At 32.4% G+C, this 24,632-nt stretch overlaps 1 protein-coding gene across 1 annotated transcript; it reads right to left on the bottom strand.

The window, feature by feature from the left end:
• Positions 1 to 19,049: 19,049 nt before the first annotated feature.
• Positions 19,050 to 22,690, bottom strand: LOC139892012 (uncharacterized). The gene is made up of 9 exons (XM_071875040.1): positions 22,571 to 22,690; positions 22,097 to 22,369; positions 21,618 to 21,673; positions 21,454 to 21,536; positions 21,032 to 21,221; positions 20,440 to 20,549; positions 20,250 to 20,333; positions 20,128 to 20,165; positions 19,050 to 19,457 (listed from the first exon to the last, which is right to left on the bottom strand). Exons 1-9 carry the CDS (start codon positions 22,605 to 22,607, stop codon positions 19,387 to 19,389), a joined length of 942 nt encoding a protein of 313 aa, XP_071731141.1. The 5' UTR covers positions 22,608 to 22,690; the 3' UTR covers positions 19,050 to 19,386.
• Between the last annotated feature and the right edge of the window lie 1,942 nt (positions 22,691 to 24,632).

Raw genomic sequence — 24,632 nt, 5'->3', positions numbered from 1 at the left:
ATGTTATTCTATATAATTTATTTCTTTTGTTTTATTTTTTTATCTTTATGATTTTCAACTGCTCTCGTTTCACCCGGTTCTGATTCCATTATCGTTCATAGCTTTGATTACTGTAATCTTGAGATAATTCATTGAACTTATGCGTGAGTGAGTTTTAACGTGTGAACCATTGTATTTTGATCAAAATCGTTTTGATTGTAAGATTATTATTGTTCTTTGATCTATTGTGATTGAGGAGTTTGTGTAACAACCCGTCCCACATCGGCTACATATTGAAAGTATTGGTTCCTTATAAGCTCAAAGTTGTGGCTAACTTGTATCTCCCACTACGGTTTTAGTTGTTAAACTGGAGATACCCGATTAGTCCATCGCTTTAGCTTATAAGGGGTGATTGTCTCTCGAGTTGCGACAGGCACACAGTTCGTGCATCTCTTGGGGCCGATTTGAGGGTCGTTGCATCTGGTATCAGAGCCATAGGCCTCTCGGGGTGTGACGGACACTCGGTTCGTGCATCCCCTAGGGTATCCTCACGGGGTGTGACGTGAACAATGCTCGTGCATCTCATGGGGTATGGATCCTGGGTATTGGTTATGTTTCAGCTTGCCGAGGACGTCATGAATTTAAGTGGGGGAGTTTATAACACCCCATCCCACATCGGATAGAGAAAATAAATATTGGTCCTTTATAAGCTTAAAGTTTTGGCTAATTAATACCTCCTACCATGGTTTTAGTTGTTAACCTAGAGATACCCGGTTAGTCCACTACTTTAGCTTATGAGAGGCGATTAACTCTCGAGTTGCGATAAGCACTCGGCTCGTGCATCTCTTAAGGCTGATTCGAGGGTCGTTTCATCTGGTATCAGAGTACTAGCCTCTCGGGGTGTGATGGGCACTCAACTCGTGAATCTCCTGAGGTATAGATCCTGGGTATCAATTTATTTCGGCCTGACGAGGACGTCAGGATTCTAAGTGGGAGAGTTTGTAACAACCCGTCCCACATCGGCTACATATCGAAAGTATTGGTTCCTTATAAGCTCAAAGTTGTGGCTAACTTGTATTTCCCACCATGGTTTTAGTTGTTAACTTGGAGATACCCGATTAGTCCACCGCTTTAGCTTATAAGGGGCGATTGTCTCTTGAGTTGCGACGGACACTCGGTTCGTGCATCTCTTGGAGCCGATTTGAGGGTCGTTGTGTAACAACCCATCCCACATCTGATAGAGAAAAGAAATATGGGTCCTTTATAAGCTTAAAGTTGTGGCTAATTAATACCTCATACCATGGTTTTAGTTGTTAACCTAGAGATACCCGGTTAGTCCACTACTTAAGCTTATGAGAGACGATTGTCTCTCGAGTTACGACAGGCACTCGGCCCGTGCATCTCTTTAGGCCGATTCAAGGGTCGTTTCATCTAGTATCAGAGCTGCTCATGTTCCGTTCGGGATGGTGGGGCAAACCTTATCGATGAAGATGAATTCAGACGAATCCCGTATCGGCTACATATTGAAAGTATTGGTTCCTTATAAGCTCAAAGTTGTGGCTAACTTGTATCTCCCACCATGGTTTTAGTTGTTAACCTGGAGATACCCGACTAGTCCACCGCTTTAGCTTATAAGGGGCGATTGTCTCTCGAGTTGCGACGGGCACTCGGTTCGTGCATCTCTTGGGGCTGATTTGAGGGTCGTTGCATCTGGTATCCGAGCAATAGGCCTCTCGGGGTGTGACGGACACTCGGTTCGTGCATCCTCTGGGGTATCCTCACGGGGTGTAACGTGCACAATGCTCGTGCATCTCATGGGGTATGGATCCTGGGTATTGGTTATGTTTCGGCCTGACGAGGACGTCATGAATTTAAGTGGAGGAGTTTATAACACCCCATCTCACATCGGATAGAGAAAAGAAAGAATGGTCCTTTATAAGCTTAAAGTTGTGGCTAATTGATACCTCATACCATGGTTTTAGTTGTTAACCTAGAGATACCCGGTTAGTCCACTACTTTAGCTTATGAGAGGCGATTGTCTCTCGAGTTGCGACAGACACTCGGATCGTGCATCTCTTGAGGCCGATTCGAGGGTCGTTTCAGTTTGTCTTCTGTGATTGAAGAATTAAATCATGTGTTTGTTCAATTGGTAATTTATCAATATATTCTTTCGTAAACTTTAAAACTATTTCATTATGGTTATTTAACTTTTAGATTTCATTTAATTATTTATCTTGCAACACTTTTACACTAAAATAATCAACTTTAATATCTACTTATTTTAGTTTTTGAGAGTGTTGTTTTGTCACAAACTCACCTGTCATGATCTATGTATGACCAAATAAAATTAAGTACGAAGTAATTATTTATTTTGCAACACTTTTACACTAAAATAATCAACTTTAATATCTACTTATTTTAGTTTTAGTTATATTGTCTATAATTAGTGTTTTTTTATAGTTTTCTTTGATAAAAAATACGTTAGTGAAGGATATATATATATATATATATATATATATATATATATATATATATATATATACCGCTTCCCTCCGATTGGTTACTTCCCTCTTCATCCTACCACTATATATATATATATATATATATATATATATATATATATATATATATATATATATATATATATATATATATGCAAGATCAATGGGGAAGTAACCAATCGGGGAAAGCGGGGGAAAGCAAAAAACAAAAATTTTGTTTTTTTTGAGAAAAAAAAATTTCGGCATCAAGATCACACGAAAATATGAACATTTAGAAGAGACACTTCGTGATGAATGTTATTATTTAGGCGGGAAAAAGATCGACAAAAATAACATTCAAGATAATATTGTTCATGAAGAATATGAACGTTTTTTTCATGTTTTGTGAAGTAAAATTTAGTCCGATTTAGAGTTTAGGGTTTAGGGTTTGGTGTTTTGGATTTATTCCATAAACCCAAAACACCAAACCCTAAACCCTAAACCCTAAACTCTAAACCGTTCGTGTTAAAAACTCAATCTAAATCCTAAATCTAAACCCTAAATCTAAACCCTAAACCCTAAATTTCTAAACCCTAATATCTAAACCCTATAAACCCTAATATCTAAACCCTAATATCTAAACTCCAATAGCTAAACCCTCAACATACGCTCGAAAACCACGATAATTGTTATATATTACTTCTTCGAGCGTTTTTCCGCCAAAATAAAAACATTTATCACAAAGTGTCTCTACTAAATGTTCATATTTTCATCTCATCTATAATGTTCGTGAACAAAGTTTTTTCAAAAAACGAAAGAAAAAAAAAAGTTTTTGCTTCCCCCCGCTTCCCCCCGATTGGTTACTTCCCTCTTGATCTTACCCCTATATATATATATATATATATATATATATATATATATATATATATATATATATATATATAAGTTTTAAAGTAAATGAAAGATAAGGAAAAACTACAAATACAAGATTTATAGCGGTTTAATAAGATGTTAAGAGTTGCTTCAATATATTTCTCCAGATCCGGTGGGGAGGTGATTAAACAAGACTTAATCTTTCAATCATTTGAAAGATTCTTGGGAAGAAATCACAAAAACATAATAAAGTATCATTGTGTATATTCTTGTAATATCAGAGATTAGATTGCAATAGGTGAGTCTTCGAATGTGGTTAAGCGTTGATTTAAATATAGACAAAATTTCATTCCCCGTCCCTAAACTTTACATCAACTTTGACTCTCTGTCCTTTTTCCTTTTTTTTTTGTGCATTCCTCGTCCCTAATATTTGAACGTTCTACATTCCTCGTCCTTCCGTTTATTTTCTGTCAATTTTCACAGTCATGTGCCAAACATGTGAGGGTACTTTCGTCATTTACGGATTTCTCCTCCATTTTCATTCTCTTTCCATTTAACCTCTTTCCTTTTCCATCTTGCATTCATCTTCTTCATTTTTACCTAATCAACATAAACCATAACCGTACACAAATGAAAAATGTATTAACATCTGTCCGCCGGCTCCTAAAAAACAGAAGCAATCAGCGCCTAGATGTAAGCGAAAATTATCTGAATTTGATTTTGTGGAATTCGTTGCGAGAGATGAGATTGATTCGTTTTTCAAATCGGGTTTTGAATTCATCAATCAAAAAAGTAAGAGAAGGTGTAGTAGCAGTAGTAATTTCTAAATTTATTAAAAAAATTATCACGAGATTTTATCTAAATTCAACGATATGATTTACGAACGAACTCAATTTCAATTTCAAGTTTATATTTATATGTAAATCAGAATTAGATGATTCAGATCTGAATGTAGTTATATGGCCGATGAAGCTTGAATTTAGGTAGAACGACTTCAAATTATTTTTTATTTATTTTTTAAATTTATTGCCTTATTTGTATGTGATTTATTGAGGTTAAATTGTGATATTCGATAAATCGATAGGTGCAGATTGATTAGCTTAGCTAATATTCAAATCAAAAAAATAAAACGAACCTTGGAGCGTGAATTTCCTTCATGTGGTCTGATCTCATCTGATGATGAAGCATACGAATTGATTACGCCCAAAATTAAGTGAAGAAGATGAAGCACAAGAAAGTCAAACCGGATCTAAGAATCGATTTTCAACAAAATAAACAACGAAATCAAAGCTTGGATCGATGAGAAAGACCTCTTACGCTATGATACCACTTGTTGGTGAAATTTCTAGCTTCGATTTCGTGTTCAGATTCGGTTTTGGTTTCTTAGCTTGAAGATGATGAACTATGGGGATGAACAAGCTACTGGAACTATTTTGGTGTTATTAAAAGATATAAATAAAATACAAAAATTATATTTCTCATCCCTTTTCCAAAACTACCCTCACATGCTCTGCACGTGATAGGGGGGTAACAGCAAAATAGACAGAAAATAGACGGGAGGACGAGGGATGTAGATTTCTGATACATTAGGGACGAGGGATGCACAAAAAAAAGAAAAAAGACAGGGAGTCAAAGTTGATGTAAAGTTTAGGAACGAGGAATGAAATTTTGTCTTAAATATATCCAAAAACTTTTGAGAGACTCTGTTACGATTGCACCATTGACTCGGTCGTGGTCCGACCGTCGAATGCTACTCAAAATAAATACGCCGAAGAGCAACTTTAAGCTTTTTCTTTTACTTCTTTACCCTCCAAAAGTGGGTTACAACAGAGTATAGAAGATACTTGCGCATTATGTATAAATTCGTGTTGAAGAATGAAAAACTGGCATTCCAATACCAAATAGGTAACCACCTTTGAAATTCAACTCTATACAAAGAGGTAATTTTAGATTCCTTTTTTCTTTAAAGTGTATTAGATCGATTCAAACAATAAAGTAGCAAGAGAAATTAAACCTCATTTCATGTCTCAATATATATATATATATATATATATATATATATATATATATATATATATATATATATATATATATATATATATATATATATATATATTTTGGTAGGATCAAGAGGGAAGTAATCAATCAGGGGAAGCGGGGGAAGCAAAAACTTTTTTTTTTCGTTTTTTGAAAAAACTTTGTTCACGAATATTATAGATGAGATGAAAATATAAACATTTAATAAAGACACTTTGTGATAAATGTTTTTATTTTGGCGGAAAAACACTGGAAGAAGTAATATATAACAATTATCGTGTTTTTCGAGCGTATGTTGAGGTTTTAGCTATTAGGGTTTAAATATTAGGGTTTAGATATTAGGGTTTATAGGGTTTAGATATTAGGGTTTAGAAATTTAGGGTTTAGGGTTTAGATTTAGGGTTTAGATTTAGGGTTTAGATTTAGAATTTAGATTGAGTTTTTAACACGAACGGTTTAGAGTTTAGGGTTTAGGGTTTGGTGTTTTGGGTTTATGGAATAAACCCAAAACACCAAACCCTAAACCCTAAACTCTAAACTCTAAACTCTAAATCGGGCTAAATTTTACTTCACAAAACATGATAAAAAAACGTTCATATTCTTCACGAACAATATTATCTTGAATGTTATTTTTGTCGATCATTTTCCAGCCTAAATAATAACATTCATCACGAAGTGTCTTTTCTAATTGTTCATATTTTCGTGTGATCTTGATGCCGGAAAAAAAATTCCAAAAAAATGGAAAAAAAAAAAAAAATTTGCTTCCCCCCGATTGGTTACTTCCCCATTGATCCTGCCCCTATATATATATATATATATATATATATATATATATATATATATATATATATATATATATATATATATATATATATATATATGGGCACGATCAATGGCTAAGCTTAAAATGAGTACAAACTAGATAAGCAAACCTGGACCACAAACTACCAAAAAACCTCATTCACCTAAAAATTACACGGAGGGGCAGCATGGTCAATTTACATATTATCATGTTAGAAAAGCAGCAACAACATGTACGTAATTTACATCGTGAAGAACATATTAGGGTTTCTAACGATGAATCTCTTCTTCATCTTTCTTCCTCTCAAAATCAAATTAAACAACAATCTGAATCTCTTATTCACCTCTTCGATCTTCATCTTCTTAATCTCTTCTGTAGCTCTCTCTCTCTCTCTCTCTCTCTCTCTCTCTCTCTCTCTCTCTCTCTCTCTCCCTCTCTCACCCGATTCAACAAACAATGGCTACTTTGATGATTCTTCAATAACAATGGCGAATTTCCGATGAATGTTCGATTTACAAGGTTTTCTCTTTTTAATTTGTTGTTACCTTTATTATTATTATTATTATTATTATTATTATTATTATTATTATTCGTTAGGAAATTCTATGCTTGAGTGTTAGTGTTTGATTGACTGAATATATCATACGATATTGCACACTAGGTGTTCGATGATTTGTCTCAATGAATGTTGTGATATGTGTTATTATCGATTGATATAACTGTGGTATTTTGTATCTCGCGAATAACTTTTTATGCAGCCACTTCAATGTATTAATAAAACTACATTTATTAAAAGTTTCTAATGCTTTTGATGATCTGTTGAAAGATCTTTGTTATCTTTTAGGTGTTCTCTACAGAAAAACAACAAATTCATAAGCTGAAAGTCAAAATGAATAAAAGATTTACATAGTTATGACTGTTAACAAGATTTAAATGTTTGGTTTCTTTAATTTCTGTCTTCTTTTTCTTCCATGAATTCTGATGGGTGTCAATTATAGGTTCAACTCAGCCTATATACAGAAAACATCCCAAGAAAGTGACTGAGATATTGATTTTGCATATTGCAAACACATGGTACCTCAGGTGATATTGTTTTCTACTGTATGTCTTTTTGTATAAAATAGTTTCATTTTTTGATGACAAACACGGTGAGATGGATAGTGTTATATAAATGTTTATTTTTTCTCTAATAGTGGAAATTTTGACTCATTTACGCATAAATGAGTTGAAATGGGTGGTGTTATATCTTATATGGGTCTACTTAAAAAAAAATACTACTCAATACTTAACTAATAGGGAATAAATCAAGTTCATCTTGATTGACTCTAGCAACAATTCTCAAAGGGGTCATTTTGGTTCAAAAGTTGAAGGCTACAACAGAATTTGATTGGTGTGCAAGTTATATAATTAGTAAGGTAGGATATGCTCAAATTTGGTACCAAGAAACAGAGTATAAATTGACATGAAGAAGATAACAACAAGAGCTGCAATCTTCAACTTTCAATCTTTAATCTACTTGTGTCTTTTATGGAACCTAATAGGTCTCATACAAATTTTATTAATGCAATGTGTGCATATTAATTATATAGTGTATGTAATATCACCATTTTATAACTTTGTACTCTGTTATCTCATCTCTATTTTATTTTTCTAAGCCATTATGTGCATCTTTTTCATTCACCAATATTCATGATCATGCACTCTTCACCTACATGGTGAACAAATGACCTTATTCATTTTACAGATTGTCATTTTACAGATTGTTAGGACGTATAGTGGTACCTTCTTGGGTCACGTCTACGTGCATTTTCTCCTGGGTGAACAAACGTGCATTCAGTCCAATCATGAGAATAGGCCCATGAACAGGGATGCACCTTGAACGAAAAAATATGGAACTCGTCTGTCGAATATATGTCGTTTTAATGTCAGGAAGAGACTGGTCGATCGGGTATTCTTTCTTCTCAGTTGTCATGTTATCAAACTTAGACAACATTGGAGAGGATACAAGCTCTGAAGGAGAACATGGAGACGAATCGCTATTGGGTGAAGATGAAAATGTTGCGGACCACGAGCTTAAGTTGGTCACTGAAACGCTCAGGTTACAGTCGTTTATTAAACCATCGAACACATAGTTCACGAGATTTCTTCAAGTGAAGCTCGAACCGTAGACAGTTTTGGTGGTACAACAAACACATCAATGGGTCGATGTCCATTAGCATATTTAATGTTAGGATATGTAACATGACAATATGTAAAATGACCATGTTGAGAATATGTAAAATGACCATGTTTTATTCTAATTAAAAGATTTTTATTCTAAGTGTCACGAAAATGTATCTGGGTTGTGTTGAATTAGAAAGTTATTTATCTGGCATGTTTTTATCAAAGATGGTAAGCTTTTAATGTTGTTATACTTGGAGTATGCCAGGAGAACTTTGTACTCGTTTTAATTAGATCATTTGTTATATAAGTGTGTCAAACATGAAACTGATACGGAGTATCATATAAGAAAAACAAAGACTATTATTTATATCTCCTATTTGTTAAATATACATGGCTTGGGAAGCAAATATAATCATAAAAGTTAATACTTTTACTCTATACTCTTATGTGTGGGAATATGCCAAATTGGAAGGTGGAGTATGGTGGATTTAGGAATGATAAAGAAACGTGATGAATGATAAAAAATAATCAATGAACGATAAAAATACATGATAATTGATAAAAATGCCAAATGAATGATAAAAGTAGTTGATGAATGATAAACAAAGAATGATAAAAGAACGTGATGAATGATTAAAAAGACCAGACGAATGATAAAAGTAACAAATGAATGATAAAAGTAGCTGATAAATGATAAACGAAAAGTGATAAAAGAACGTGATGAATGTTAAAAAAATACCCGATGAATAATAAAAATACTTAATTAGTGATAAAAATTTCTGAAGAATGATAAACGAAGAATGATAAAAGAACGTGATGAATGTTAAAAAAAATACCCGATTAATGATAAAAATACTCGATGAATGATAAAAAATACCCGATAAATGATGAAAATAGCTGATGAATAATAAACGAAGAATGATAAAAGAACTTGATAAATGATAAAAAAAAAAATACCTGATAAATGATAAAAATACCTGATAAATGATTAAAAAAAACCCAATGAATGATAAAAATAGCTCGTGAATGATAAATGAAGAATGATAAAAATACCTGATGAGTGATAAAAAAAAATACCTGTTGAATGATAAAAATACCCGATGGATGATAAAAATACCAAATGAATGATAAAAAAAAAATAGATGAATGATAACAGAGGAATGATAAAAGAACGTGATGGATGATAAATAAATACCCGATTGATGATAAAAAGACCCGATAAATGATAAAAATATCCGATGACTGATAAACGAAAAATGATAAAAGAACGTGATGGATGATAAAAAAAATACTCGATGAATGATAAAAATACCCGATGAATGATGAAAATAGCTGATTAATGATAAAAGAACTTAATAAATGATAAAAAAAAATTACCCAATGAATGATAAAAATACCCGATAAATGATAAATAAAACCCCACTAAATGATAAAAATAGCTCGTGAATGATAAATGAAGAATGATAAAAAAACGTGATGAATGATAAAAAAAGAATACCCGATGAATGATAAAAATGCCCGATGGATGATAAAAATACCGAATCAATGATATAAAAAAGTTGATGAATGATAACCGAGGAATGATAAAAGAACGTGATGGATGATAAATAAATACCGGATTGATGATAAAACGACCCGATGAATGATAAAAATCTGATGAATGATAAACGAAGAATGATAAAAGCACCTGATGAATGATAAACAAATTACCCAATGAATGATAAAAATACCCGATAAATGATATAAAAAAAAAACCCAATGAATGATAAAATAGCTCGTGAATGATAAATGAAGAATGATAAAAAACTTGATGAATGATAAAAAATACATGATGAATGATAAAAATACGCGATGGATGATAAAAATACCAAATGAATGATAAAAAAAAATTGATGAATGATAATCGAGGAATGATAAAAGAACGTGATGGAAGATAAATAAATACCCGATTGATGATAAAAAAGACCCGTTTGATGATAAAAATATCTGCAATACGATGATAAACGAAGAATGTTAAAAGAACGTGATGAATGATAAAAAAAAAATACCCGATGAATGAAGCTATTGAACGATAAATGAAGAATGATAAAAGAACTTGATAAATGAAAAAAAATCTGATGAATGATAAAAATACCCGATAAATGATTAAAAAAACCCAATGATGATAAAAATAGCTCGTGAATGATAAATGAAGAATGATAAAAAAAAACGTGATGAATGATAAAAAAAATACCCGATGAATGATAAACTTATCCGATGGATGATAAAAATACCAAATGAATGATAAAAAAAAGTTGATGAATGATAACTGATGAATGATAAAGGAACGTGATGGATGATAAATAAATACCCGATTGATGATAAAAAGACCAAATGAATGATAAAAATATCTGATGAATGATAAACGAAGAATGATAAAAGAACGTGATGAATGATAAAAAAACCCGATGAATGATAAAAATACCCGATGAATGATGAAAATAGTTTATGAATGATAAACGAAGAATGATATCATTCATATTAAAACGGTTAACATTTATCAAAAAACAGTTATCATTCATCGAAAAAAAAAAAGTTATCATTGTTCAAAATATTATCATTCATGGTATCATATACTAATAACCTAACTGATCTAAAAATATATTTACAACCACAATACTACATTAGAATTCATGGTATCATTTACTATTAACTTAACTGATCTAAACATTCATGTTTCAAATACATACTTGAACTTCTATAACACGAATCAAGATAATTACTTTCCGATTCTTCTAACAAATAATCCCCATTCGAGTTTACTCACAAACCAATCCAGCAAAACACATTTGACACCAACTTCAACACTCTGCACATTTTCATCACCTAAGGTGAAGAAACAAGGTTATTGGCTGGAAGAGTACAATAATCAATAACATGTCATAAATAAAACAAATAAGGAAGCACAACGTAAACACTTCATTTAAAGATTACAATATCTGTACTCACATGGCCTAGCAGCAAGATATAGACAAAACATCAAGTTTTTCTTATTTTCGCTTTATTAGGCATTGAAGTGGCGTATCACGTGGACCAGGCTGCAATGTAACAAAAAAACTCGTCATCATGTATCACAAAATCTATAGGCTAAAGCTTCGTCATTCATTGAGTGTACTTTCAAATAATTCAAGCCTCCTCATCTAGTATCTCAACAAGGTAACATTAGTCACAAAAGACCAACAAATTCGCCATACGAGTAGCAAAACCAAATTGTCTTCTACCTATTATGACAAAAAAAAGTTGCTACATACATACTTCCTTTTCTATAGAAGTTGTTTCTAACCTAATAAATTAAAGCTACTTCACTACTCTAGTTTGGATATTCATTAGCCACAATTAGAAAAATTAAAGCCAATACACATAGCCACACACATACACTCATGTGCCTATGAGCTATAGGTATCAAATTAGTTTAACTTTATAAGCATTCACTTCCAAAATCAGTTAATCATATCATAATGCTAATCATATCAATCAAATTTCAAATTACTCGTTTTGATGAATGATAAATTTACCATTCATCACTCATTTTGATGAATGATAAATTTATCATTCATCACCGATTTTTGAACGATTTCGAATATTTTTGGCTTATAAAAATATAGATTTCGAGGGCATTTTTATGCATATTTATGTATATATAAAAAATTTAAAAAAATAAAAAAATAAAAAACGTGAAAGTAATTAGGAAAAACAAAAGGCATATTGTTCGTTTGTATTAGCCATACATCAGTAAGTAGAACAAAAAATATGAAATTAGTAACCTAAATCCTAATGTGTGTGTGTACACAAATATACAATACAATACTACAATATTATATTATATAAATGAAGAAATAAATGAATTGTACCTTAGAAGCTGGTGTATCTTCTGGTTGAGATTGAGTTTGAAAAAAGGGAAAGCAGTAGGTGAATTAACAGTCTCAATTGTATCAAAAGCATCTCTAGCTTTAATACTCCCAATTCTCTTACTACCATTACATCTCTCCGTCAGATTAGGTTTTGTTGTCTTTAAACCAGTCTTCAATTTCTTCCCTACCTGCTTCAAATTCAATGTTATTACTGTAAATAGATGTATGAACATACAGCTAAAGAGAAATAGGGCTAGCACTTGGTAAATGTAGAAGAAGCAATTAATTGATTGCTAGAAAAGAATTGAAGAAATCATTGATTATTGGTTATGATGTGATGTAATTGTTGTAAGGTTAATTGCTGATTTGAATCAAAACATAAACAGATTACCTTGAAAACCTAAATCCTTTGATTTTTTTGGTTTTGGTCAAAAAATGGATATGAGATCTAATAACAGCAGCGATGAACACGAATCAAGCCATGGATCGATCTAGATGAGATCTAGTACCACATACATGTGTAACAAATAAGTATGAATCAACACATTTTAGGGATGATATATGTTGGAATGGCATGAGGCCTGAAGCAACCTGAGAGAGAGCGTGAATCAGCATCTTCTAGGAATGATAAATATAAGTAAATGACAATTTTACCCCTCAGTGTTTTTTGTATAAGATTAGGAAATTATGAAATGTGAGGCCCATATTCACTTATCCAGTTTGTACCCCATTTAGTGCTTATCCATGGATTGGTCCACTATATATATATATATATATATATATATATATATATATATATATATATATATATATATATATATATATATATATATATATAGCCAAAAGTTCAAACGAGAACCTTAAAAAAAGCGAGAACTGCGAGAACTTTTGATTTATAAAGTTTTTCACATGTAACTAGATTGAATCAAACATAAACCTTGATGAAGAGTATGAATGAACATAAAATAGTTGAAAAACACTTATATTTTACATATATAAGTAAATATATAGTTTCTCGTTCACATGTGCATATTTGTTTTCGAATATGTGAACAGTTTCATATAATTAACAATTTAACATGTAATTTGAGCTAATGAACATATGTTTGTTAATGATATGTGCATTAATTAACATTTGCATGTAGTTTGTTGCATTTAAACGCATAAAAACTTTTAAATTACATAGTTCTCGCAGTTCTTACCTTTTTAGCGGTTCTCGTTTGAACCTGCCAATATATATATAATATATATATATATATATATATATATATATATATATATATATATATATATATATATATATATATATATATATATATATATATATATATATATATATATGGGCAGGATCAATAGGGAAGTAACCAATCGGGGGGAAGCGGAGGGGGAATCAAATTTTTTATTTTTTCCTTTTTTTTTGGATTTTTTTTTTTCCGGCATCAAGATCACACGAGAATATGAGCATTTAGAAAAGACATTATGTGATGAATGTTTTTATTTAGGCGGGAAAACGATCGACAAAAATAACATTCAAGATAATATTGTTCTTGAAGAATGTGAACGTTTTTTTTTTTTTCATGTTTTGTGAAGTAAAATTTAGCCCGATTTAGAGTTTAGAGTTTAGGGTTTAGGGTTTTGTGGAATAAACACAAAACACCAAACCCTAAACCCTAAACTCTAAACTGTTCGTGTTAAAAACTTAATCTAAATCCTAAATCTAAACCCTAAACCCTAAATTTCTAAACCCTAATATCTAAACCCTATAAACACTAATATCTAAACCCTAATATCTAAAACCTCAACATACGCTCGAAAAACACGATAATTGTTATATATTACTTCTTCGAGCGTTTTCCCGCCAAAATAAAAACATTTATCACAAAGTGTCTTTATTAAATGTTCATATTTTCATCCAATCTATAATGTTCATCAACAAAGTTATTTCAAAAAACAAAAAAAAAATGTTTTGCTTCTCCCCGATTGGTTACTTCCCTCTTGATCCTACTACTATATATATATATATATATATATATATATATATATATATATATATATATATATATATATATATATATATATATATATATATATATATATATATATATATATATATATATATATGGTGAGGATCCAGAGAGAACCAAAGATGGTAGAGAACCGAGAGAACCAGCAGACTGACCTTCATCTATGTGCAGATTGACTCAATCTGCGTGCAGATTCAGCTTATTTTATGTGCAGATGGAATCAACATATGACCTTCAATCTGTGTACATAATGAACTCAATCTGTGTACACTGAGTTCATCTACCAAATGCACCTAGTCAATCTAATGTGCAGATTCTTAATCAATCGAATTAATGTTACCTTTTTCCAATAGCAGCGTCTAGAAGATTTTGTAAAGGAATCAAGGTCTGAAAAAAACTGAATCGTAGAAATCAAAGTTTCAGTTCATCTTCATCATTAGTTCACTATTCATCATGAAATTAAGGAATTCACTGATGATTTGGAGTATAATCCTTCAAGGAAGTTGACAATCGCTGCCTTAGGATCTTATTTCAATCGATTTTAACTTTCAATTTTATTTTTTGTGATCTCTGGTAAATTCAGGTGGTAGTTCGTTGGGTTCTCTCCTATGGAGAGTTCATCCAGTATCCCTTCACTATATATATATATATATATATATATATATATATATATATATATATATATATATATATATATATATATATATAGTGGTAGGATCAAGGGAAAGTAACCAATCGGGGGGAAGCGGGGGGAAGCGAAAACTTTTTTTTTTTGTTTTTTGAAAAAACTTTGTTAACGAACATTATAGTTTGGATGAAAATATGAACATTTAATAAAGACACATTCTGATAAATGTTTTTATTTTGACGGAAAAACGCTCGAATAAGTAATATATAACAATTATCGTATTTTTTGAGCGTATGTTGAGGTTTTAGATATTAGGGTTTAGCTATTAGAGTGTAGATATTAGGGTTTATAGGGTTTAGATATTAGGGTCTAGAAATTTAGGGTTTAGGGTTTAGATTTAGGATTTAGATTGAGTTTTTAACACGAACGGTTTAGAGTTTAGGGTTTAAGGTTTAGGGTTTTGGGTTTTGGGTTTAGGGACTAAACCCAAAACACCAAACCCTAAACCCTAAACTCTAAATCGGGCTAAATTTTGCTTCACAAAACATGAAGAAAAAAAAAAGCGTCAACATTCTTCACGACCAATATTATCTTGAATGTTATTTTTGTCGATCGTTTTCCCGCCTAAATAATAACATTCATCACGAAGTGTCTTTTCTAAATGTTCATATTTTCGTGTGATCTTGATGCCAGAAAAAAATTCCAAAAAAAAAAAAAAAAAAAAAATTTCTTCCCCCCGATTGGTTACTTCCCTATTGATCATGCCTATATATATATATATATAAGTGGTAAGCATCTTAACATGAATTAAATACATGTTTCATACATGTATGAGAATTGATATTTCCAAACTTGTTTTTGATAAATCCACACAAAGTCACTAAACTGCCCTTAATGATGTGTTATATAAAATTTTCATTTTAAAATATTGGAGGACATAACTGAAAAATAACAACAAAAATGTGTAGATCTATCAAAAATATGTTTGGAAATATAAACTCCCTACATGTATATTTGCATATGAACCATGTCTAAATTTCTCTCTCAAACACCCAAACCCACCTTTACTCCATCCTTTCCAAATTCAATTCCTGTTAACAATTTTCCATCTCCTCAACTTAATCAAAACAACACAGATCACTCTACCAACAACTTCCCTTCATTTAACCAAAAAACAACATTCTATTTGGGGGGTTTATCTAGTTTCTCTAATCCAACAATCATCAAAAACAATTTTAAATCTTTTGGTCAAATTTTAGGTCTATCATGGAAACAAAATCGTAGTTTCGCCTTTGTGAAACTCGAAAACTTAAACCAAGCTACTGTTGCTATTTCTACGATGAACGGAAAAATCTTAAACGGCCGAAAGATTTTTGTTGGCTTCGCTAAAAAAAATATGTTCATTAAGAATAGTAATGATGAAAACAAGCAAACTGGGGGTGACAATTCAGTCAATAGCAAGATCAATCTTTCAGTTAACGACACTATTGAAGGTTTGGACCTCACTGCAATGATAATCGATAAAGTTCCAATAAAATCATTAAAATTGATAAATTGGTTGCGTAGCAGAAATATTCAAATACGCACAATCTCTGTTTGGGGTTTATATGCATATATTGTCCAATGTGCTGATGTAGAAAGTTATCAAAGGATGACGATGGGGCCCAATTTCTCTGATTTAGAATTCGTTGAAGTCATTCCAATGAATACAAAAAAGAACTCGTTCTCTAGAATCATAAGAATTGCTATTAAAGGTGTTCCGTTTACCTGTTGTTCTGCTAACTACACTATTGAAGTGGCCAATCAATTTGGAAGGGTGATTCACATCGATTCTAATTCACACAGACTGAAGCAAGTGGATACGTTGTTTGCTTTGGTCGAGGCTAATGATCCACGTCCGATCAATCAATACGTTCAGGCTAACGTGGCAAATCAACACGATTGTAAGCTTTGGGTGGAGGAAGTTTTTCAAACTGTTGATGTCGAAACGGTGTCTGATGAAATCATAGATGAATATAATCATCTATTACAATACACCATCGATGCAGTTGCAAATCAAAACAGGGATGAACAGAGGGTCAACGAAAGTCCATTGGCCGTTGTGAATTCTCCGGTTAAGCAACCGGATTGTTTTGTACTTTCACCGGAACAAGAACTGGAGGAAGGAGAATGTACTGTTGCAAAAGATGGCATCGATTTCTCAACCCCTTCCAATTTAAATCCCAACGGCTCTTTTCCTAAAGATATACACTATTCAATGGAAAAGGTTATGGTGAAGGTCAAAGATGCTGTCAACTCTCAAAAGGATAAAGCAGAAGGTATAAAAAAGTCTCTTTTTACACCAAAAAAGAAAGACAACAACAAGTACATGAAGGATGGGCTTGTTGCAGACGTTTCACTTACCCATGTTAACACCTTTTCCTTGAACCAAAATGACTTTCCTACCCTCAATTCATTTGCTAATTCCAATAAAAAACAAAAATTAAATGATTCGGTGGTCGATTTATCTCCTTCACAAAATCAATCTGACCAATCAAAATCCAATCCGAATGTTTCTTTCTTAGACAATGATTCGTTCAAATCTAAATGTATTGGAGAAGCATGTAAACAATCTTGCGAAAAATTGCGTGCTAGATGTCAGGATCATATTGCCATTGTGAATCCTCCTAATATCATTCACAATATACAACCTGCTGCTTTCACGTCCAATATCCCAAATGAAGACAACCAAATCAAACCGTCCAAAACCAAAAATACTCACTGGTATGATAACCTTCCTGATATTAACAATGCGTTCGATACAACTAGTGAAATCTCTCATGTGGTAAGGCAATCTTTCAATCATAAAAAGGTTTCTTCAAAGGCTCAATTAGTAGGAGCAAAAAAGCTAACATATAAAGAAGAAATGATAAAGTTTGATGAAATTATGAAAAATATGGCCGATGATGAGACACCAATCAACAAACTTAAATCTTGAGGCTAATCCCCAAATCTTTCTCTCTTCTTTTTCCATGGTGCTCTTACTGTGAAGATTTTAATTTTAAAAATCATTTAATTCGACCCTAGTTTCATGGTAGAAGTTCATTCCGTTCGCTCCAGTTCCATTCCCTCATTCAATCTGATGGATTCAATTTCCCCTTTCATAGCCTGGGATCTTGTCAAGCTTATCTTCGCCATTGCAATTGTTCTCTTATGCCTTTGTTGTTTCGCTCGAGCATTCGTTGTGGTCTTTGATTTTTTTCTTCTCAATTTGGGATTGGTTTGCAGCAACATCGTTTTGAGTCGATCATTTCATGCGTGAGTTTTTGAGCTCCTAAGCCCAGTTTTCATTTGGGTCCCTTTTGAAGTCTGGTATATCAATGAGCCACATGTGAGGCCTGCTTCGTTTGGGCTTTTAAGTCCAGTTAAATTGGGCTTATTGTTCCATTTAGTTGCTTCATTTGTTTTCGATGTTCTTTCATTTTTCTTTCATTTTTTAGGCTCAAAAGCCACTTGCACTGTAATTTGATATTATTCTTCATCGTTCCGATGAAGGCATAATTAATATATTTCTTTTTCGCCGGAAAAAAAAAATGTATATTTGCATATTTTTTCTAGTGTGATGAAGAAGTATTAATAATGAAAGCATTTTTGTATAATTCAATAATAATAAGTGACAAATAACGATTACTCTTAAAAGAATGTTCAATTTTTATTTTATGGCTTGCCTATTATCTAGATTAGTGATGATTTGGCTTCATGATTTTTAACAACTTCAAATTTATGTTCTTTTGTCTAAGAACCTTTTCAAGAGTGACCGAAGTTTATCATCCAAAAATTATTTGGTAACATAATCATCATTTTCAATTATATTTCACAAGTCAATATCATTAGGACATATGTATGTTAAATCTATGATTCTTTTAACCAAAACCTTCGCTCTAGTAATGGAAGTCTTTGTATAGAGCAACTTTCACTTTAGTTCAAGTTTTCTAGCTTTTGTTCCATTTTTTTTAACTCTAGTATTTGTAAAAATTGTTTTAACACCAAGCAAACAATTTTTTATTAAAATTTTGAGCAATTTATTCTGATACCAATTGTAAGTAACTAGACGAGAGTGAATAGTTAGTTAATATTGAACTTTATATATTTTTTTGATAATTTGCTTGAATCTAACTATAAAGTATGAAAGTATGAAAGTGTATGTAACGTAGGTAAAGAAAGAGATAAACATCAAAATTTGGGTGTATGTTAACTAATTCATGTTAATCCACTCAATTCATCATTTGAGAGCTTGGCTTCACTCGGAATCCCCAAATTCAGTGGAGTCGATTACACCAAAAAAGAAATAATTAAATTTAAATTCCGTCGTCTCCGGTCGGACGCCTTCAGTCAACGCCTCCAATGCCCAGCCAACTTTGATGAGAGAGTTGTTGAGAAAGTTGTTAAGAACTCGTGAATACTTTGAAAGACATAGATAGAAGGTTTTCATCTTCATCATAAAAACACGTTTCACATACAAAACCGAAAATCTACAAATAACTTTTGGGAATTTGTTCTTCTAATTCCTTGAACTCCCATGCATCATCCACCGAGTATTCACCTATAACACAAGTTATAAGTTGAAACAAAGAATTTGCAACAAAATAAAGTTGCATTTTGGGTTGAGTTTCCAAATGGTGAGGAAGATATGGATTGTGATATTTCCACTTTGATAATTGATAGATTCACTACAAATTGTGCATTAGGAATTTGTACGGTACAAGTACCTAATGGAGAGTTAAATTGGATCTATCTTTGATCAAAGTGGATATATCAATTCCGGAAATATCAATATAGGCCACTGAACAAAGCATGCATATTTGAAGTTAAGAGGTGGCAATATGGGCCCATCAAGTGGATTAATAAAGTTTTGGAGAGCCATCAAATTGGCATTATACTCAAATTGGCATCAAATCACCATCAAATTTTCCTGATGGCCCATCAAAGTGGATTAATAATTTATCTGGTAAAAGTAATTTGGCATTCATGGTACGGGCTGGATCAGGCTGGGCCTATCAAGTTAAGAGGTGGCAAAACGGACCCATATTGCCACTTTTATGTGCAAAAAAAAACTTTTTCACTTGACCCATATTTCCACCATCTAAAATACTTTATTCATCATAAACTGTGCATTAATAGGTTGTATTATACAACTAAATAATGCATATTTTTAGTGGATGTAGTAATTTTGATGGTGAATATATTAATAGCCTTAAGAAATGATGTCTAACCGATGGAATCTCTTCGTAAAGCTGTCATATGGGCACAACTGCAAGAACATAACAAAATCAATATATCTTTATTAAAGAATCATTTCAAGTTGCAACACGTGTTATAAGATGATTATGACTACCTGTTGAGAGCCTTAGCAAAATCTGCACATAGAGATCGAATATATGTCCCTTTTGAGCAGGTCACCTTAAATATCACATTTTGTCTGCAACAAAAAAAAAAAAAAGGAAACTTTATCCGTTTACTTGTTTATCTAATATTGATATTTCCAATTACGTAAAATGGAATAAAAAATTGGATATTGAGCTAACCTGTCTTCAAGGCTTCGCTCAACATCAAATTGGAAAATCGAAATCTGTCTGGGTGAGAGTTCAATACTTTCTCCTCTTCTTGCTTTCTCATATAGTCTCTCACCTCCAACCTATCACAATATCGATTAACTAGAGGTGTAAAATGTGGGGTCCCACTTTGTTGTCTACCTTTTTCTTAAATGTTAGAAACAATTAATCTATAATCTAGTACTGCATATGATCATATGATAAATTTTGTTACAATAATAATTTAACTTTTGAGATAAAATGGATGGGAGGTTTTGTTCATCATAAATTCAATTTAGGCAACTTCCGACCATGTAGCCTAGTTAAACAGATCCCCGTTTCTATTTTAGGAATTTTTTAGGTTTACCAAATTACCCATTAATATCAAAGTATAACAAAACTTGACCCGTTCATTCCATATATAGGACTAAATTGCCACCTTTAATTATCCTACCAGATATACTTGGGACTAAATATGATGCAATAACAATGTACAAGAATGATATATTGACATCAAGTGACATCTAAAAATGAGTTACATGTTTAATATGTTGTAAGTTTCTAATAAAATAGCAGTCAGACTTACTTTAATGGCCGAGAACATTGGGGGAACTTGCCATATTTCCCCACAAAACGAGGCAGCAGTTTTTTTTATTTCCGTATCCTTAATGTGCTCCCATGGTTCGCGTTGTATTACCGGTGAGTCAGCATCAAGGGTTGAGGTAGCTTCACCTAAACGAAGGATTCCGCTATATCCTTTAACCATACCCTGAAATCTGCCATATAAACTCATCAAACACCCCTTAATGTGTGCCTCGAAAGTGACTATCATAAGGTAGAATATAATTAGTTTGCTTAACATGCTTCTGCTTGTGATCATCATATTACTACGGGTCAACTTGTCTAATTAACTTAAGGTAGAATATAATTACTTAAATACAGATTTTTACTTAAATATTTCCTGCACTATGATTTATCATATAATATAGTACAAGTCTGAATTCTCACCTATCAACCAGCTTTGTTGCTTTCCCTATACATACTATAAGCAAACCAGTGGCCATAGGATCAAGGGTCCCTGCGTGCCCAACCTGTAACAACCAACAATTAAACTAAACCTACCAGTATATTTGTATTATGCTCACACGTACAAAACAAAACAAAACTAATACCTTTTTTACATTGACCAGGCGACGCAACTTCCCACAAACTGTAAACGAAGTCCATCCTATCAAAACAAAAATTATAGCAAACGTAAATACAAACAAGTAACTGAAATAAACGCGTACGGGTATACAGTGACGGTTTACGACCCATTCTCTAGTCACCCCAAGATATGCTGCTCCTAGTAAGGTTTAAATCTGAGACCTTACAAGGATATCATTATCATAACCCAACCGCTAGGCTATCTTGAGATGGTTAGTAAAAAGATTGACGAACTAAATAACTACAAGCACAACATCCAACTACATTATATTTTTTACTGCACAAAACACATTAAAGATGAAATCATGCAATTTGCATAAATTGTGCAATCCAAGTCCTGACATGAGGTATTACCAATACATGAAAAGATTTAATCTTTCTACAAATAATGATCCAATAAACTTAAACTCAAGAACCAAACACAAGGATACAGTGATACACAAACCTTTAGGTTTATTAATGAGAAGAACAGCACCATTTGGACCATCCCATTTAGGAGGAAGCCCAGAACTCCTACTCGAAATAAACGGTAACGTGTTATCAACTTCATTAGGAACTTTCTTTAAACACTTAAAGAACTCCTCAACTTTCTTTTCAGTAACATCCATCTTAACATCTTTTTCATTCCCATTTTCTTCCTCAAAAAAGACCAATCTTTTCTCATCTTTCTTCTTGTTAACATCAGCATTAGCATTAGCATTCGAATTCGATTTTTGACCTGGTTCAAGAAAGGCCTTGTCAAAACATTGATCAGGAAAAAACTTCTTTTCCAATTGATAAACCATCTTATAATGTTTATCTTTTTCCCATGGATATGCAAAAGTATCATAAAAATACAATTCTTCTTCTCTTTTATGCAATGTCTTTAACTTAACAACTTCTTGTTTTAACTCAACAAACTTATTAGTACCATTCTTACCATTATTTTCATCATCTTCTGAATCTGACCCATACATTCTTCTTTCCCTTTTGTTATAATACTTCCTCTTAGATTTATCCAACAAAATGGGTTCTTGACTTTGACTTTGACTTTGATTTTGACTTTGACTTTCTTGATTTTGTACAGTTAATTTCATATCAACCCAATCATCAAACCCCAACTGGGATTCTTGGGGTGTGGAATTTGGGGGTGGCCGTCGGCGGCGGTGGTGGGGCGGCGGTGTTTGTGGTGGGCGGGTGATTATCATATCGTATTGAAGTGGGAATGGGGTTTTTGCGGTGGAATATGAATTTGATAATAAAGATTGTGATATGAAAGATTTGCAGTGTAGTTTTGTTGTATGAATTGAAAAGATGAGAGATGATGCACGGCTTATGCAATTCAATTTCGCCATTTTTTTTTTGTTCTAACAGGATGGAATGAAGGAAGTGGTACTAGGTTTAAGAATTCACTTTTCTAGTAGAGGTTAACATAAACGGATTTGAAACAGGTAGGTTCCTGTTAAAAAAACAAGTTATTGAAAACAAGTTTTTTAGGTTTCGGTTTTTCGGGTAGTATTTTTTTTCGGAATCAGTTTTCTCGGATCTGAATCGATTTTACCGGTTTAGTTTTTCGGGGTTTTTCTGGATTCGGCTTTTTTTTTTTTTTTTTTTTTTTTTTTTTTTTTTCTTCTTTTCTTTTCAATTTTTACTTATTCGATTTTTATAACGTTTGAAAACCAATAATATAAACAACATAATCATAAGGTATAATCTTTAAACAACTATAAATAATAATACGTAGGATTAAACAATTCGAAGTAATATGTTTTTCTAATGTAGAGTTAGAATTTACGCCAAGAAACTTCATACAACTCTTACAACGAGCTTTTTCCGTATGATCATTCATAACGCACAAGTTGAAATGAGATTAAATATCTTGGTTTCGGGTAGTGGTTGTAACCCTAAAAACATCATTCTTGGTGTAAAGTATTTGTGAAGATGTTCCAATAGAAGTGGGATCGAAACCGAAAGCTTGTGACTGTAAGTGATCCATTATTCGATTAGTAGCAAAGAGTTAGAGTTAGATAACTGAGGGTAATTAGAGAGATTATAGTAATTAAAGAGATATTTGAAAGTGTTTGTTGGTATGTTTTCAACCATAGATTAATGTATAAGTATACATTAATGTCAACACATGTATTAGGAGAGAGCATCTCCTAGTTGGGACTTGGTGATCATATGTCTTAGTGTGTACGTTGATTTTAATGTCAAAAGGTTTCAACACTTATGTGTATACGACGGACACTTCCAATAATTTTATAGATATGAATTAAGCTCTGTTGTACTAAGTGACTTAATCATTGAGAGACATAGAAACCTTTTTAGAATATTTTCGAATCAAATAAAAATATCAGTTATAACTACGTGATTCGAAATAGCATTTTGATCAATTTAAGTTAAAAGGTCATACCATAGACTATTATTCTTGATATTGTTGATCATCAAAATGCCTTCTACAACTACGGCCTATATATGGTCATATCGTATGTAAATCGTCAAGGTTTAAAATGACTTCATCAATGGTTTTGACTAGTTACGTGTAACGCCATTAAACCCATGATAGAAAACGATAACTTTTTTACACAATATAATGGTGTGGCGCACTACAACACTGGTGCGGTGCACCACTTCTCTGGAGTGGCGCACTAAACAGAAATAGCGCGGCTTACCACAAAGCTGAATTTTCATTTTTCAAAGTCAGTAACTTTTCCACATTATGGTGCGGCACACCATTTCATTGGTGCAGCGCACCTGACCTAATACTTCAGTTTCTACCTTGTTAAACACTTTTGACCCACTCCTGAAAACCCATTTCGACACTCATGGTCATAATTCATACACCACATGTTTTACTTCAAACATTACATCAAATCAACACTTCAAAACTATTTAAGTGTTTCCTTATAACCATTAAGTATTAGCCGATCCATTACAAGCAAAAGACACACACGACCCAATTCATACAAAGCCTCTTTGACTATACTTGGGAACCTGTAAAA

This window comes from Rutidosis leptorrhynchoides, chromosome 2, assembly GCF_046630445.1.
Source record: "Rutidosis leptorrhynchoides isolate AG116_Rl617_1_P2 chromosome 2, CSIRO_AGI_Rlap_v1, whole genome shotgun sequence".
In the NCBI taxonomy this organism is placed as follows: domain Eukaryota; kingdom Viridiplantae; phylum Streptophyta; class Magnoliopsida; order Asterales; family Asteraceae; genus Rutidosis; species Rutidosis leptorrhynchoides.
Note: the sequence above shows the minus strand (reverse complement) of the source record. Positions and strands in the feature narration are given on the sequence as shown.